At 37.7% G+C, this 14,550-nt stretch overlaps 2 protein-coding genes across 3 annotated transcripts; both read left to right on the top strand.

The window, feature by feature from the left end:
- The first annotated feature begins 2,876 nt into the window (after nt 1-2,876).
- On the top strand, nt 2,877-9,635 carry LOC104918381 (adenosine receptor A1). 2 transcript variants are annotated; one of them, XR_003462420.1, is made up of 3 exons: nt 2,877-5,549; nt 6,450-8,970; nt 9,109-9,635. XR_003462420.1 is itself a non-coding variant. In XM_010730112.3 (2 exons), the coding sequence occupies exons 1-2, from the start codon at nt 5,194-5,196 to the stop codon at nt 7,084-7,086; spliced, it is 993 nt and encodes a 330-aa protein (XP_010728414.1). In that variant the 5' UTR covers nt 2,877-5,193; the 3' UTR covers nt 7,087-9,635. The 2 variants fall into 2 exon arrangements, 1 of the variants encoding a protein (XP_010728414.1); XM_010730112.3 differs by having other exon boundaries at nt 6,450-9,635.
- A 2,697-nt stretch (nt 9,636-12,332) lies between these two features.
- On the top strand, nt 12,333-14,176 carry rplp2 (ribosomal protein, large P2). Its single transcript, XM_010730111.3, has 5 exons — nt 12,333-12,465; nt 13,413-13,536; nt 13,616-13,664; nt 13,756-13,854; nt 14,048-14,176. The coding sequence occupies exons 2-5, from the start codon at nt 13,414-13,416 to the stop codon at nt 14,122-14,124; spliced, it is 348 nt and encodes a 115-aa protein (XP_010728413.1). The 5' UTR covers nt 12,333-12,465; nt 13,413; the 3' UTR covers nt 14,125-14,176.
- Nucleotides 14,177-14,550: the final 374 nt, after the last annotated feature.

Raw genomic sequence — 14,550 nt, forward strand, 5'->3', positions numbered from 1 at the left:
GAGGAACCCCACATGTCATAGCCACTCGATCTGATTGATTACTTCCAATGGTCACAAAATAACTCCGCTCCTCCAAGTAGGACCTGAACCATTCTAGGACTGTTCCACGGAGTCCTGCCCATGTTTCCAATCTGTTCAGCAGTGTGCTGTGATCCACAGTGTCAAACGCAGCACTGAGATCCAGCAGGACCAGAACTGATACTTTGATAAACTGTTGAACTGAGTTTGCAGCTTGTTCCACTCTTTTCTGCAGCTGCTCTCATGTTCGTTGTATTGATCCCACCCACTTTATCTAACCAAAGTCAGACAGTTCGATAAATTAAACTCTTCTTAAAATTATACTGAAAACAAAAAAGATGTATGAGTTTTGTTTAGATGCAATAGATGTAGCCAATGAGTTTTGAGATTAGTTAGGTATCCAGATGCACAAATGTAATTTTATTTTCTCATTATGACATTAGGGTTTCTGACCTTTTTGTTCGACTACAGGAGGGAGAATGAACAACGATATGTTAATAGCTTCTTGTGGCTTCAGTTCACGCAAAGTTAATTTTTACAACTTGAGTTAACTTGTAGGGGTCATTCAGGTTTCCTGACATTACTCTGGCCTTTGTCTGGTTTACTACTGTAGCAGTATGAGCCCAAAATAAAGGGTTGTTCTGTGAACGGATGCCGAAACAATTGCAGTGACCTTAGATTCACCTGAGGCAAATGTCGGCAGTGCAGGATGTACTGCACAAGGAAATCAGTTTATAGTCTGTTAGGAGTAAACTACAAAGGCATATTTGCTATTGGTTGAGTCTGCAGCTTTGCCAGTCAAAGTTCACATAAGTTGAGATATAACTGACTTGACAGACACACCTATTGTGTATGTGTGACTGCAGCCTTACGGTTAAAATTTGGCTGTATTTTCACAGCAATTTATAAAAGTTGGTGCTATCAGACAGATTGGGTAATGACAAAGGGTTGTTTACAACTGCCACATTTATGAGAGGGGGACATTGTGACTACTTTTTGCTAAGTAATTGCTAAAAGCAGAGGTTAACACTGGCCACTTATATTTTTGGCCTGACTCATGTGCCAGTATGATCAAATAAGTAAAAAAAGTGTGTTAATTTCACTTGCTTTACCAGCACAAATACAGCCTGAACTACTGAGCTAGCATGACACAGAGAAAAAGATTTGCAAGTAAAGCAAGAAATAACAATCTAGGCTACCAGATAAGCTAAAAATGTCATGAAAGTGATGATAGATGCAGTACCAAGAGGAACGAGGTATTGCTGAAAATGCTGTTATGAATCAACTTTCCCCATAACAATTAACACAGAAGGAACTACAAAATCACTACCATCATCATACTACTTATGTAAGCTAACATACAGTATATCTACCATTATGAACCTGCTCTTGTCTTACCCAAACCATTTTTTAAAATTAAAATTATTGCCATTTATGTTTAGTTAAATGCATGTTCCCTGTGAAAAAACACAAGGAACATGACAAAACAGTTGACGCAAGTAGAGCAGGTCACTACAAGTAAGCCAGCTAGCTCACAAATTTTTGCCAGTCCAGCCTTAGCTTCCATCTGCTGAAGGAAAACATAGGGCATGTTTGAGAAGAAATAATACACCCTTTGTGTCATGATATCATGGCAGTGGAAACAGAACTACAAAAATAGAAATACCTGCAAGGATGCTGTTTTGCATTATGTAATACACTGTTTTGTGTATAATTTGCTTATTGTCTTTCATTTAGCATACGAAACCCAAACATCAAGCAGCCACAGTTTTCTACCTACAGCTTTGAGAAGACCAAACCCGAAGTTTAATAAAGCAAATGTTTAAGTATGCCACCATTTTAGTGATAAACCTTCTTTGAGTCTTTATGTCCCATAGTAGTGAAGAAAAAAAAAAAAAGGTTAATGAAACTTTCAGTAATTTGAACAGTCATAACCATTTTAAAAACTGCTGAGGTTGACTGATTAATATAGACACACATAGCATAACAGCGGACTCATTATGTCAGAGTGAAATAAATTATACATGATCTTTGTGAGGATGCTAATTTTCTCAACTGGAACCAGTAATATAATCTTTACTGTCATGTAATGCTTGTGACACATGTGCAAGCGGATCCTTCCAAGACCATAATCAGGTTAATTACTTCTGTTTGTAGGGAAATTATATATTGTGTGATGCAACAAAGGAGACTATCTGCAGAGAAATATCAGTAAAATAAATTAGTAATTAGATGTATATGGTAAATAATGATGCCGTATGTCTAGGGTGTGTCTAAGCATTTGTCTGGGTCTGTTGAGGGAGACGTAATGCTACGTGATCACATTAAATGATACCCTCAAATCTCAAGAGTAGTCTGCCTAGAGCATGCACAAGACTCGTCTTTGCAAGAGGCATCTGGGGGCTGTACCTCACTGACTGAGTTACTGTATAACTTTATTCACTGATTTCTGTGACACTCATTTTTATACAGAAACTGTTTTCTGGGTGTATACCAAACAGTAAAAATAAATTACCTTCTGAGTCCTTTCCTAAACACTGTTCCTTGATCTTGATATAAAACGTCATGAAGTCAAGGAAAGATGTGAAGAAGAAGAATGTTATAATTGTTCATGGTGGCTACACAAATACTTAGAACTAGACCCCTGGTTTCATCTCTGATGTCAGAGTTTCTTAATAGATGGATAAGTTTAATGTACTTGTTTGTAACCACTAACTATTGTTGTTGGCTATGTAGCTAACAGCAGCCTTATTACAGTAGCTGAGGCTGGTTCTGGTGCCCATAGCAGCGCCACCCTAGTCAGAACCTCTGTACTAGCAACACTGTAAGCTCCCAGTCCAGTCAGATCCAGGTGCCAACATTACATACATTACATGGCACCAAGTAGCAGCAGTTAGCCACTTCAACAAGTAAAGCCACGTGTCCATCAGGAAACTTCATGAATGCAATCAGATGAAAGAGGGGAAATTCTCCCCTAATTATAACAATTAGCATCAGGGTTTTCCTGTCTACGATCTCATTTAGCTTCAGTTCAGTCTTTACCGAATGCGCCTCTGGATACCCAACGTCTTAGGAACACATAACTCAGGTCCACTGCTTGATAAACAAAAGTTTATGTGTAAACAAAAAACAAAACCCATATTCTCACAGGCCGACATATCCGTCTTGTCCTCTGTGTGTGTGCTAGTGAACTGGAGGAATTAAAATGCAGGGCATGATTAGCCAACTAGCACCAGCTGTCTTAGTCATCTCACCTGGTACTTATCTTTTCATAAAATGCATTATGATGGTGTACTTTGGTGTTTTATACTGCAGTATTTTGACATTTATAGTTGTTTCCAGAAGTGTTATGTTGACTCCCAGTTGTGCTATGAAAAGGCACCTGGGACAACAGAGGCCTAATAAAATACTAAAACACTCTAATACATAGACAACAGCCTGAGATGATAGGCAATGTCCCAGGACAACATTCTGAGTCATCGCTTCCTTAAAAAACACTGAAGTGATCAGACTGAATATATTTGCAAGCAGACATTGAAACTGCTTCCTTAGGCAACCAAAGACCATCTCAGTGATTGCTTGCTCAGTGATACTTGCTGCCAAAGTCTTCTCATGCTCAGACGCACAATTAAATTAGGTTTTTGTAAGTAATTGAACTTTTGGACCTAGTTCCTACCTGCAGCTTATGCTGCAGAGTTCAGCCTTTCTTTAACTTGGAAATTATGTAGACAACAACATAATGAATAAGACATGAAAATGTGCAATACTGTGATATCATAACTGTCAAATGACAAAAAAACAAAGGTTTTTGAAGCGGATGATTGGAATTCTTGGCATAGAGCTAAAATGCTGCACTGGCATATGATTTTACTATGATGGCCCACAACCACTTAATTGCATGCGTTGCTCCAATCAGCCCCATGTATCTCACATAGTAAAAAAGTGAAAAATGAGTGCACATAGTTTAATTATCTAAAATAGTAAGAGGCCGTCATCACAGCAAGAGAATATTTATATAAATAGTTTTTCTTATGAAACATACAGAGATTACTTCCTTTTAAAGATTAGTACATTTTGGGAAATACACTTTTCCTACAGCCAGCAACTGGTTAACTTAGCTTAGCATAAAGACTGGAAACAACTAGTCAGGCTGTACCTAAAGGTAACAATAGTAACATTCGGTAAAAAGGTAACAATCAGCACCGCCCTCTAAAGTTAAAGCATCTCTAAATCTCAGCTCAGTTATTAAATACTTATATCTTGTTTTATCCATACAAGAACCAAAGTGTAAAAAATGACAAGTTGCATCAAGGGGACTTTTTTTTACCGGGGGGCAGTGACTTCCTGGAGCTTTGTCATCATCGTTAGGTTGACTGATGCTGAAAATTTGCTGATGGTGGGTTTTTCACTTGCAGCCATCTATTGGCACACAGTTATGATTATACTACTATATATTTATACAGAGACATCTGATATATCTCCGGATATCTTACAGAAATCTTACATACTGTTGCTTTAAAAAAAACAAACACATAATAATATGTTGCCTGCTATTAATTTTTTAAGAAAACTGACAAACTAATGCTGTGATCTCTAAGGTAAGCACTTATCAGATGAAAATTAAATTTGTCAGTGCTCTCTGATGGACTGACGGATAGATATGTATCTTTGCATTGCATATTCATGGCTTACTTGTTGACATTTGCAATATGATGAAATCAGCTCTAATGCACAGCCATCTTTCGTTGGAAGTGCATTCTTTTTAGCCCTCTTATCAAGATGGTTCCTCTCAAAAACCACAGACACACAAAATCATTTGCACACAAAATGATTGCTGCATGGTGCTGCAGGAAGGAAAGTCCCTCCCCTCGATTTTATGACTCCTGTTTTACAGAATAGTGGGAGAGGGAGCAGGAGTGAAGGAGTAAGGCTGTAGCAGAGTAGTGGTACACTGGAACCCAGTCTTGTGTAGAGCTTGAACAACATGCTGAGGACTAACCATCCGTTTATTCATGAGAAAAAGAGAAAAAGTATAGTACTTTCAGCTAGAGAACATACATAGTGGAGGATGTTTTTGCTGAAGAAAACCCCAAAGTGGAGGCTAAAAGTTTCTACTACCGATTTTCATCTTTTTACAATCTGAGTAAAGGTAAGCAAGACCTGTAAATAGTAGAAATGACTTCCTCTCCACGTATCAAGCCTCGGGAGTATGCAGACCTGATGTACATCTCCATTGAGACAGCTATTGCTCTGGCCTCTGTGATTGGGAATGTGCTGGTGGTGCTGGTTGTGTGTGCAAACCGGTCTCTCCGTAACACCACCTTTTGCTTCATCGTGTCTCTGGCCGTGGCTGACATCGCTGTGGGGGTTTTGGTCATCCCTTTGGCTATCATCATAAGTCTGGGATTAAACACTCAGTTCTACACGTGCCTCTTCCTGTCCTGCTTGCTGTTGATCATCACCCAGAGCTCTATCCTTTCTCTGCTGGCTATTGCTATCGACAGATATCTGCGAGTCAAGATTCCCACCAGGTGAGGAAATATTGTAAAACCAGCGAAAGGTGTCGTGGTTTTTCTCAGAGATTAAAAGAAAAGTGAGATTAATTTAGTTGAGATTGGGTTGGATAATGAATATTGCTATTTTTGGTTTTTCATTATGTTCTACCTTAGTACTTTTTGTAAATATGTACACTTTTGACTTCCTCCTTGATTCTATTTTCCACTGCTGTTAGTGAATTTCTCCGTTGTGGGATAAATAAAGTATTATCTAATATAATCTAATAACACTAACTAAAAAAGTATTACAGGATCAATATAACAGTGTAAACAGACTGTTAGACAGTCACTGAAATATTCATAACTGAGAGCAATCAGAAGATTTCCTGTTCCAATCCACTTCGGCTTTCATGCTAAAAATAAACTGATCCAAAGTGTTCCTACTCTGAAATGTGTTACTTTAGTTAATTACAAAGTTAGTTAGATTGCTCTCATGTTTGTGAGAGTCACTTATAATGCTAATTTCTAAACTTGCCTTTCAAAAGCACCAATAATTGCAATAGTAGGACCAATCATTTTTATTGTGTTTACCATCAGAGAGTTAAATGCATGCTTATAGCCTTATAGAGAGTCAATCGAGAGGAGGTGGTTCTCTTTGTTGATAATGCACCATATATCCTTGCCTGGTTTGATGCAAATCAATGGCCTGGACATAAAAAGCTTTTAAGCAAATTAAAATGCCTGAATAACTGACATACGCACTGTTTGCTGGGGAGTTTCAGCAGCTGCCCATACTACTAGGAAAATGCTTTTGAGCAGTAACCAATGTATAGTGTGTGTGTGTGTGTGTTCAGATCTAATCTAGCTGTGTGCATGCATGTATTTAGGTGATTGAAAAACCTGTTTTCATTTCTTTTCCCATTTTTTTCTAAACAGGTACAGCAGCATAGTGACCCAGAACAGGGCATATGTGGCAGTTTGTCTCTGTTGGATCCTCTCCTTCCTCACCGGGTTGGTTCCAATGACTGGATGGAATAACATTAATACTCAGAGAAACCTTAGCATTTCCAGCGACATTGTCTGTAGATTCACCACTGTCATGAGGATGGACTACATGGTGTACTTTAATTTCTTTGGCTGGGTCGTGGTACCACTGTCCATAATGATCGCACTGTACGCAGAGATCTTTAGGATGATCCGACGACAGCTTAACCGGCGCGCTGAAGCCACTTGTGATGGAGACAGGTACTTTCAGAAGGAGCTGAGGCTGGCCAAATCACTGGCCTTGGTGGTCTTTCTCTTTATTGTGTGCTGGCTCCCAATACACATCATGAACTGCATAAACTTCTTCTGCCCAAAGTATGAAGTACCCAAGCCTGCCCTACATGTAGGCATTTTCATGTCTCATGTCAACTCAGCGCTCAACCCAATGGTTTATGCCTTCAGGATAAAGCAGTTCCGTGCCACGCTGATACAGATCACTCGCCGTTGCATGTTATGTAAAACCACAGAGCCCACTCAGTGCCCCACCAACACACGAGCCCTGACGGAGAAAGCGACTGTAAACTTGTAACAAGCGCTGCAATTCTCCTGTACACATACTTTACAGTGAGATAGTGCAGCAATGACAATCATGGGACTATGTGATATATGGAAGATCAACCCATTAAACACATTAGACACAGCAAAGAGCTTCACTGAGTTACACGTTCATTTTTTAAGAACATGAGCCTGCAATCAGAAAAAAAATTATATCACCCATCTGCCTGCGTTATTTTGTTCTCACTTAATACTTCCTTCCTTAATTGATTCATATTGAATTATAATATATATGTCAACATCCGGTGATACAACAAACATGTCATGTTCCGAAAGCTTGTTGGTTAAGTCACCCAAATAAACATTCATACCATCTTCATTTAAATTACTAATGTTACTGTTTACTGATTTCATATTTACTGATTTCATATTTTTAACTATTTAAATACATTTAAAACAAGACTGAGAGTCTGTATGCATGCCATCAGCTGTGTGATGCTGTATTTAGGTGCTTTAAGCCAAATAGTGTTTGTTCATGTTTACATGGACAATGCTGATACCAAGCAGGTATAATGTTTGCCATCTTAATTTAGCGCCTTGTCATGCTAACAGTCGATGATTAGCACTAAATGTGCATGTATTTGGTCAAAAATTAAGTAATGGACAAATTGACATGTTTATCTCTTGGTAGTGCTAGAGAAAAAGGGAGTAGTCTGTATCAAATTTATTGGCAACCTATCCTGGAGATTGAGACTGTTGCTGCTGGTAGAGCTTGAAGAAGATTCAAAGGACTAACCATAACACACTTTTCGAGATATTTTGATCTGTTCTATCCAAAGTGATGGACCTACTGACCAACAGACAGACTGATAATATATATGTATATATAATGTATACAGCTAAAATAAATAAATAAAAAAATAAGAGAAGATCAAGCACAAAGAACTATTTTGCAAATGCTTACATTGGGTGTCTAGAGAAAAAAGCAGAAGAGTCAGAAGAGAAGGATTTATTGAGTAAAATCAATAGAGAGTACAGTGTGTTCTGAACTTTTATGTTCTACAGAAAACCATTCAATGTAAAGTGAAAGACCTTGCCCAGAATGCAAATGAACAATAAAGTCACTAAAGCAAATTAAACAAAACTCTGCCAGCATCAAAGCCATCAAGCCATTAGTCTTTATCACAGGAAGCAGGGCACCTCTTCAGCTAATTCAGCTCATTTAAGCCATATTTCAGTAGCTGTGGCAGAGTGTTGAAAACGCTCTGAAGCATTTGAGTAAATTGCCCACAGAATGCTGAAGTGATTTATTCCAACCCTGAAGCTAAAGCTGAGTGAGTTTTGCTCCGTCATCACTTTGACTTCTACCTCGTTTCATGCACCTTCTACCTGATCCATTACTTCCACTTGCTGAGCTTTATACATAATAAAACATATCTAATCTGGTGTATGTTTGTATGTGTGTTTAAATGTTTTAATCAGTTAGCATGAGGATTTTGTGTGCATGCTGTAGTAAGGACCACAGAGATATTTACTTTTCTCAGATTATGTCCACCTGTCTGGTATGCTGTGACCACCTAAGACTTGAATGGTTGAAAACTTTCACGTGAACATATCACATGAACATCCGTTTGGCCCTCTGTCACAAACAATATCAATACGTTTTTACCATCTGTCACCTTCATCCTTGATTAGGGATTTGAAACTGCTGAGTATAGTCTAATCCCCGGCCCTTGTCTTAGTGAGGTAGGTGTTGCATTACCAGCCTCGCATTTACTGCCTTTGCACCACGCACTGTGGCTGGTGGCCTACTGAACGCTGAGGGGACACAAGCATGATTTAGGTGTGGAGACAATAAGCTAAGAGTCTCCACTTTGTGTGTGCGTCTTAACTTCATTTTAGATCAATCATCTTTGAGGTAAGACCCTTCACTTTCATCCTAAAACAGCTGCAACAAAGATTTGCGAAGAGAGAGATGCTATCTGTACTTCTTGTCATTCTAATACTTCTGTTATTTTAATATTATCAGATAACTTAAGAAAACTTTAATTTGCAGCATCAAATTGTTGTAAAATGGCAGACACAGACCGAACAGAGGGTGACCAAGACTTGGAAGCTCCAGAGGAAGATTTGGATGCAGCCTTCGTACACTTCGGGAAATACAGCGAAGCTCAGCTGGCACGACCTTGGGAGCAGTGGAGCTTTAAAGAAAAAGCAAACTTTTGTATGGACCGCATCTTCCTTGGGGTCTTGGTCATATTTCTCTTCATGTTACTGGCAGAATTTGGTTATAAAATGTCCTTTGTGATAGACATGAGGAAAGTTGCAGCGTTTATGTCAGATTCAGTGGACTCTCTGTTTGACTGGCTCTTCACCCAGGAGAGACAGGAGGAGTTGCTTGAATTGTAAGTTGTTAATAGACCACTTGTTTAGTATTGTCACTCTCTGAGTGTTTTCTACAATGTTGTAGGCACATGTAAAGATTCAGTTTATAGCTGAATCTTAACTAGAGGATGTATTACTGATTCTTGAACATTCATTTTTCATGAGGAATTAATAGAAATAAATACTGTATGCAATGAACTGAATCATTGTTTTGTCCTACAATTCACATCATCTCCACATTCTGATCATTGTCCTTCATTTTTTTATTTATTATTGTTATTATTATTTAAACAAAATGTGTATTTATACTAATGCATATTTGGATTACACACAGCTGCTTCGTCGTCAGGTAATTTTAAAAAATGTTCACAGGCAAACAAACAATAATCATCTCATCATGAGTTTTCCATTCATTTTCCATTAACTACACTATTTTTTTTCTAATTTTCAGAGCACAATATGTGGCATAGAACACAAACTTCAGACAATTTAAGTAGAAATATCAGGTTTCAAGGAGTTAAATTGAGCTCTGACAGGATCAGTCTCCTAGCTTATTTAGGTATAGTTTTGAGGTAACTGTACTCAACTTAAATATTCCCATACTTTAAACTCCTCCTCTATTTTATAGAAACATGTTGTATATATTGTAATCCATTACATTTGTTTGAAATCTATTAGTTATCATGATATAATCACCCCATAAATTGCCCACTGTTTAAACTACAGGATTGCTAAATATATCCAATTCGACCAGCGACAACATAAAATGTCACGTACTGAAATGCATCACTAATAAATAATCCAATAATATCATTCTGAAAGACAGTATGTTACTTCAGGATTTCCACTAAAATTATGAATAAACAATATTACAAGTACTAGTACTAATAAGATATATCAGATCCCTTGTCAAGAAGTTAATTGTACTATCAACATAGAAGAATTGTAAAATAAAGTGTCGATTTTAATATTTTGCTTCCACATTGCAATGTTGAACACAATCTTCAGAATCAGAATCAATGACCAGGTATACACATACAAGAAATTTGACGCGTTGCTCTCCTTGTACATACACAGATATTAATGCAGCTAAAAACAAGGACAACGAGCTCAACTACTACTATGTACAGATAAAATATATATGTAGAAATATGTAGATTTATTCAGCCATAACATTCGTAGAAAGAATAAGAATAAGACAATCATGCAATGGTGTGTATGGAATAATGGAGTGTAAAGGATGCTAAAATATAAAAATATGGTTTATGTAGCTGCTTTATGTAGGTGAATATGCGATATACAGTATGATTGTAAAATATATCTTACAAACAAATACAGAGTACAGATTAAAGCAACAGAAAAGGTGAAGGGAGGAGAGAAGCAGAAAAAAAGGAAAAAATAATTATATATACTAATATATAGTTTAAGAATATATATAATATATGTAAAGTGTTTATATTTGGGTCCACTGGATAATGTGATATTACATGTAATAAAAAATATAATGTGGAAGAGTTCATTCTAATAAAAGATTAGAAAATACATGTAATAAAAACATAGAGTTGTAATTTACATACATACAGTATAGTGGTAGTAACTGATAGGATCAATGTGACAGATTTCTTTTTTTTCCCCAACTTTATTGAAAGAACAAACAAACAAACAAACAAATTCAGTCATACTAGTTCACATTGTACAGTAGTAACAGCATCGGCATAGTTACATGATAGTATAATAAGAATCAAAAAGAAAAAGCATGAAAACAAAAAAGCAAAAATAAAACTTAGATGTGACAGACTTTGTAATCTTACATATAAATAAAGTTTTAGTTATAACTGCTGTGACAGGTTACTGGTTGAAAATATCTGCATGAATATTCATCATAGATCGACATTTTCTATTAGTAATTAACTTAAGAGACTGAAAATAATAATCAACTTCAATCAAAAATAGCTTAAATGATAGTGATAGTGTGACAGATTTCTTTTTTTTTATTAGAACTTTGTTTCACAAACAAAGGAACACAGATCATATACAAAACATTACAAAAACATTCATGTATATTCTACACCAGGGGGAGAAAGAGTTTACATAAATATATTTAAATGTTCACATATATTAAGCGTTTTAATAGCTTTTGTGTTATTAGAAAACTTAATGGAAGCGATATACTGTCTGAGCTCACTGTGAAAGGCAACAAAAGATGGCTTTCTTCGAGTAAATTTACACTTATGAATATGAAATTTTGCCATCAGTATGATGAGATTGATAATAAATGTTTCGTTTAATCTTACTCTATTTTTGTTCAAGTCAAAGAGCCCAAACAGTACATCCCTCCAAAACAACTTAAAATCATTATCAACATTTTTAGTAGTAAAGTTACAGGTATCAGTCCACAGACTTTGGACAAATGAGTAACTGTTTCAATATGTTCAGAACAGAAATCTTTTTTTAATCTTCTAACAATATGATCATTGGATGGATAACATCTATGAATTATTTTAAAAGAAACCTCTCTCACTTTATTAGTTAACATGTATCGGTTGGGTAAGAGCCAGATCTTCCTCCAGTCAGTGTATTCCATGAATTTATTCCAGTATGAGACCACATATGGGACTGTAGTGACATCCCTTTTGAACAGGAATCTAATTAATTTGTTGTTATTACCATGGTTACCAGACAAACAAGCTTTCCCTACTGGGGTATCTAACAAGGACAGCAGGGACAAATGTTGTTTCCACTCTAGGTTGAGATCTAAATAACATGCAAACACCAGATGGGATTGCTCCAAAAACTTCAGGTGATACAGGGATATTATATTCAGATACGAACTCATTATAAGACCATCCCTGATCAATGTGACAGATTTCATTCATGGGTTTGTAGAAATGATGACGTACACGTCCGTCATCCCAAACGGACCAATGAGATCGCCGGATTCCACTCATCTACAAATTCCGGTACCGCCTCCCTCTCTCTTCCGGATTTCATAGCGTGACCGACGTTTCGTGTCTGTTTAGACTTAAAAGTAAGTCCAGATCTGAGCGTGTCAGACCGTGTGTGTCGATGAGTGTGTGCATGAGCGTGTTTTAAAATCTCTCACGGGCTTTTTAAATGCTGATTAAATGTGGCGTTTGGCGGGTAAAAGGAGCCGCTGTCACAAATGGAGGGCGGGTGGAGGCGAACACTGGGCGCCATGCTGCCTCTGTTAGCACAGCTACATCACTGATGTGTTTAGTCCAGCTCACGACTAAAAACACAAATAACAGAGGCACACAAGTAACAGTAATGTTGTTTTACGTCTGCGCTCTGTATACTTTGCAGTGTTTAACATGTGCACACCACGTTGTTGTTACATGATATGCGCAGTAAAAATAGAGCTGTCATGTTGTGGGGAAGCTGGCCCCCTACTGGTGACTACAGGGATAATGCCTCATCTGTGTCCTTTAGAAATAAGAAAGATGTAGACGTTTAAGCAGTGTTTTGTATAACATGGTCATGGCTGCTGTTACACATATGTAACATACTCCTGCTTTTCTTAGTGTTTTCAGTCTTGTGCTGGACAAAATAAGCAATATGGATACATCAGCATGAGCTCAGGGCGTTTTATATTCCAAACCATCCACTGAGAACTGAATCAGCAGATTAATTAGTCATGAAATGATTTTAATGTCATGATTTCATTCACAATTCGGTCTAATAAAATGTCAGAAAACAGTGAAAAATCACAATTTATCTGACCCCATGTTGCTTTTTTTTGTCCTTCCACAATTATCAAAGTTGTTTTGTTTTATGACTGTCTGTTGCTATCAGTTGTAAATTATGGAAGTAGGCGTCAAAGATGTCTTTCACACAGACGTGAAAGCCTCTAAGAGGCTGAGGTTGTCTTCCCACTACAGACTTTTCTGCATCGCTGTGTCGTGTTGAGCACGCAGATGGTTCACCTGTCATTACGTGTCTCTTCTGTCACTAAAGAATGCGTTACGTGGCCGCTTACCTCCTGGCTGTGCTCGGTGGAAACACCAGCCCCTCTGCAAAGGACATCAAGGCCATCTTGGGCAGCGTGGGAATTGAGGCCGATGACGAACGCTTAAACAAGGTACGTCATTTAACAGTATAAGTTTTTCTCCCAGTTCAGATGCAGTATTGTGACTGAAGTTAAATCTATTTCTCTGCAGGTCATAAGTGAGCTGAATGGCAAGGACATCAATGAAGTCATGAACTCAGGTGGAGGCTCCTCACTAAACATGCGTTGAAGATTTCAAGATATCATGCATGGAAGATGACTTAAAAATTATATTTTTCTTTTTTTCTACAGGCCTCTCTAAGTTAGCCTCCGTACCAGCAGGTGGTGCTGTAGCGGCTCCTGCAGCTGCTGCTGGTGGGGCCGTTGGAGCTGGGGCTGCGCCTGCTGCTGGTATGTATACAACCTTTATTCATGGCTAAAATTAATAGACGTATGCTTTCAGTTTCTGTAGGATTGAAGTTCAGATTAGCATTATCATATTTCTGTATTTTGATTGAAAACTGCGGCGCCCTGTGTAATCAGTTTGAAGCTGTGTTTAGCAGTCCTAAATGTGTTGACCTCTGTCTTTATGTCTCGTTTCCAGTGGAAGAGAAAAAGGAAGAGAAGAAAGAGGAATCAGAAGAGTCAGACGAAGACATGGGCTTCGGCCTCTTTGATTAATCTGTCCTCTCTGTGTTTAAAAAGCAATAAAAATGTAAAAGGTTTACACATATCAAGTTGTCCTTTTTGCCTTTTTTAATAGGTGTCATGACAGATGTGTGTAAAGATAATTATTCCCAAAGACATTACTGTTAAGTGCTCCTAAAGACAGCCAGACGGCCAGAAATAAACTGTCTGGCGTTCAAGGTTTCATGTTGAAAGCTATTTGGTTCCTGCTAAAAATAGTCCAGACTGGGCAACACATTATCATTAGGTAATCCAGACACTGCATGTGGTCATCTGTCCTGCTGTTGGCCAGATAAGTGAAACCACAAAATGTCCCAAAATTAAAGAGGCAAACCATGATTCAATCAAAAACACAAAGGTGACCTCGTCACCACAGGTCAAAACAGGATTAAAATCATCTGCCACTTAACAATTGACATG

Source organism: Larimichthys crocea, chromosome VI (genome assembly GCF_000972845.2).
Source record: "Larimichthys crocea isolate SSNF chromosome VI, L_crocea_2.0, whole genome shotgun sequence".
NCBI classification, from domain to species: Eukaryota; Metazoa; Chordata; class Actinopteri; family Sciaenidae; genus Larimichthys; species Larimichthys crocea.

Coding starts and splice junctions, on each gene's coding strand:
- LOC104918381 (XM_010730112.3), top strand. CDS start 5,194: ATGACTTCCTCTCCACGTATCAAGCCTCGGGAGTATGCAGACCTGATG. Junction 5,550..6,449: donor CGAGTCAAGATTCCCACCAG/GTGAGGAAATAT, acceptor TTTTCTAAACAG/GTACAGCAGCATAGTGACCC.
- rplp2 (XM_010730111.3), top strand. CDS start 13,414: ATGCGTTACGTGGCCGCTTACCTCCTGGCTGTGCTCGGTGGAAACACC. Junction 13,537..13,615: donor ATGACGAACGCTTAAACAAG/GTACGTCATTTA, acceptor ATTTCTCTGCAG/GTCATAAGTGAGCTGAATGG. Junction 13,855..14,047: donor TGGGGCTGCGCCTGCTGCTG/GTATGTATACAA, acceptor TCTCGTTTCCAG/TGGAAGAGAAAAAGGAAGAG.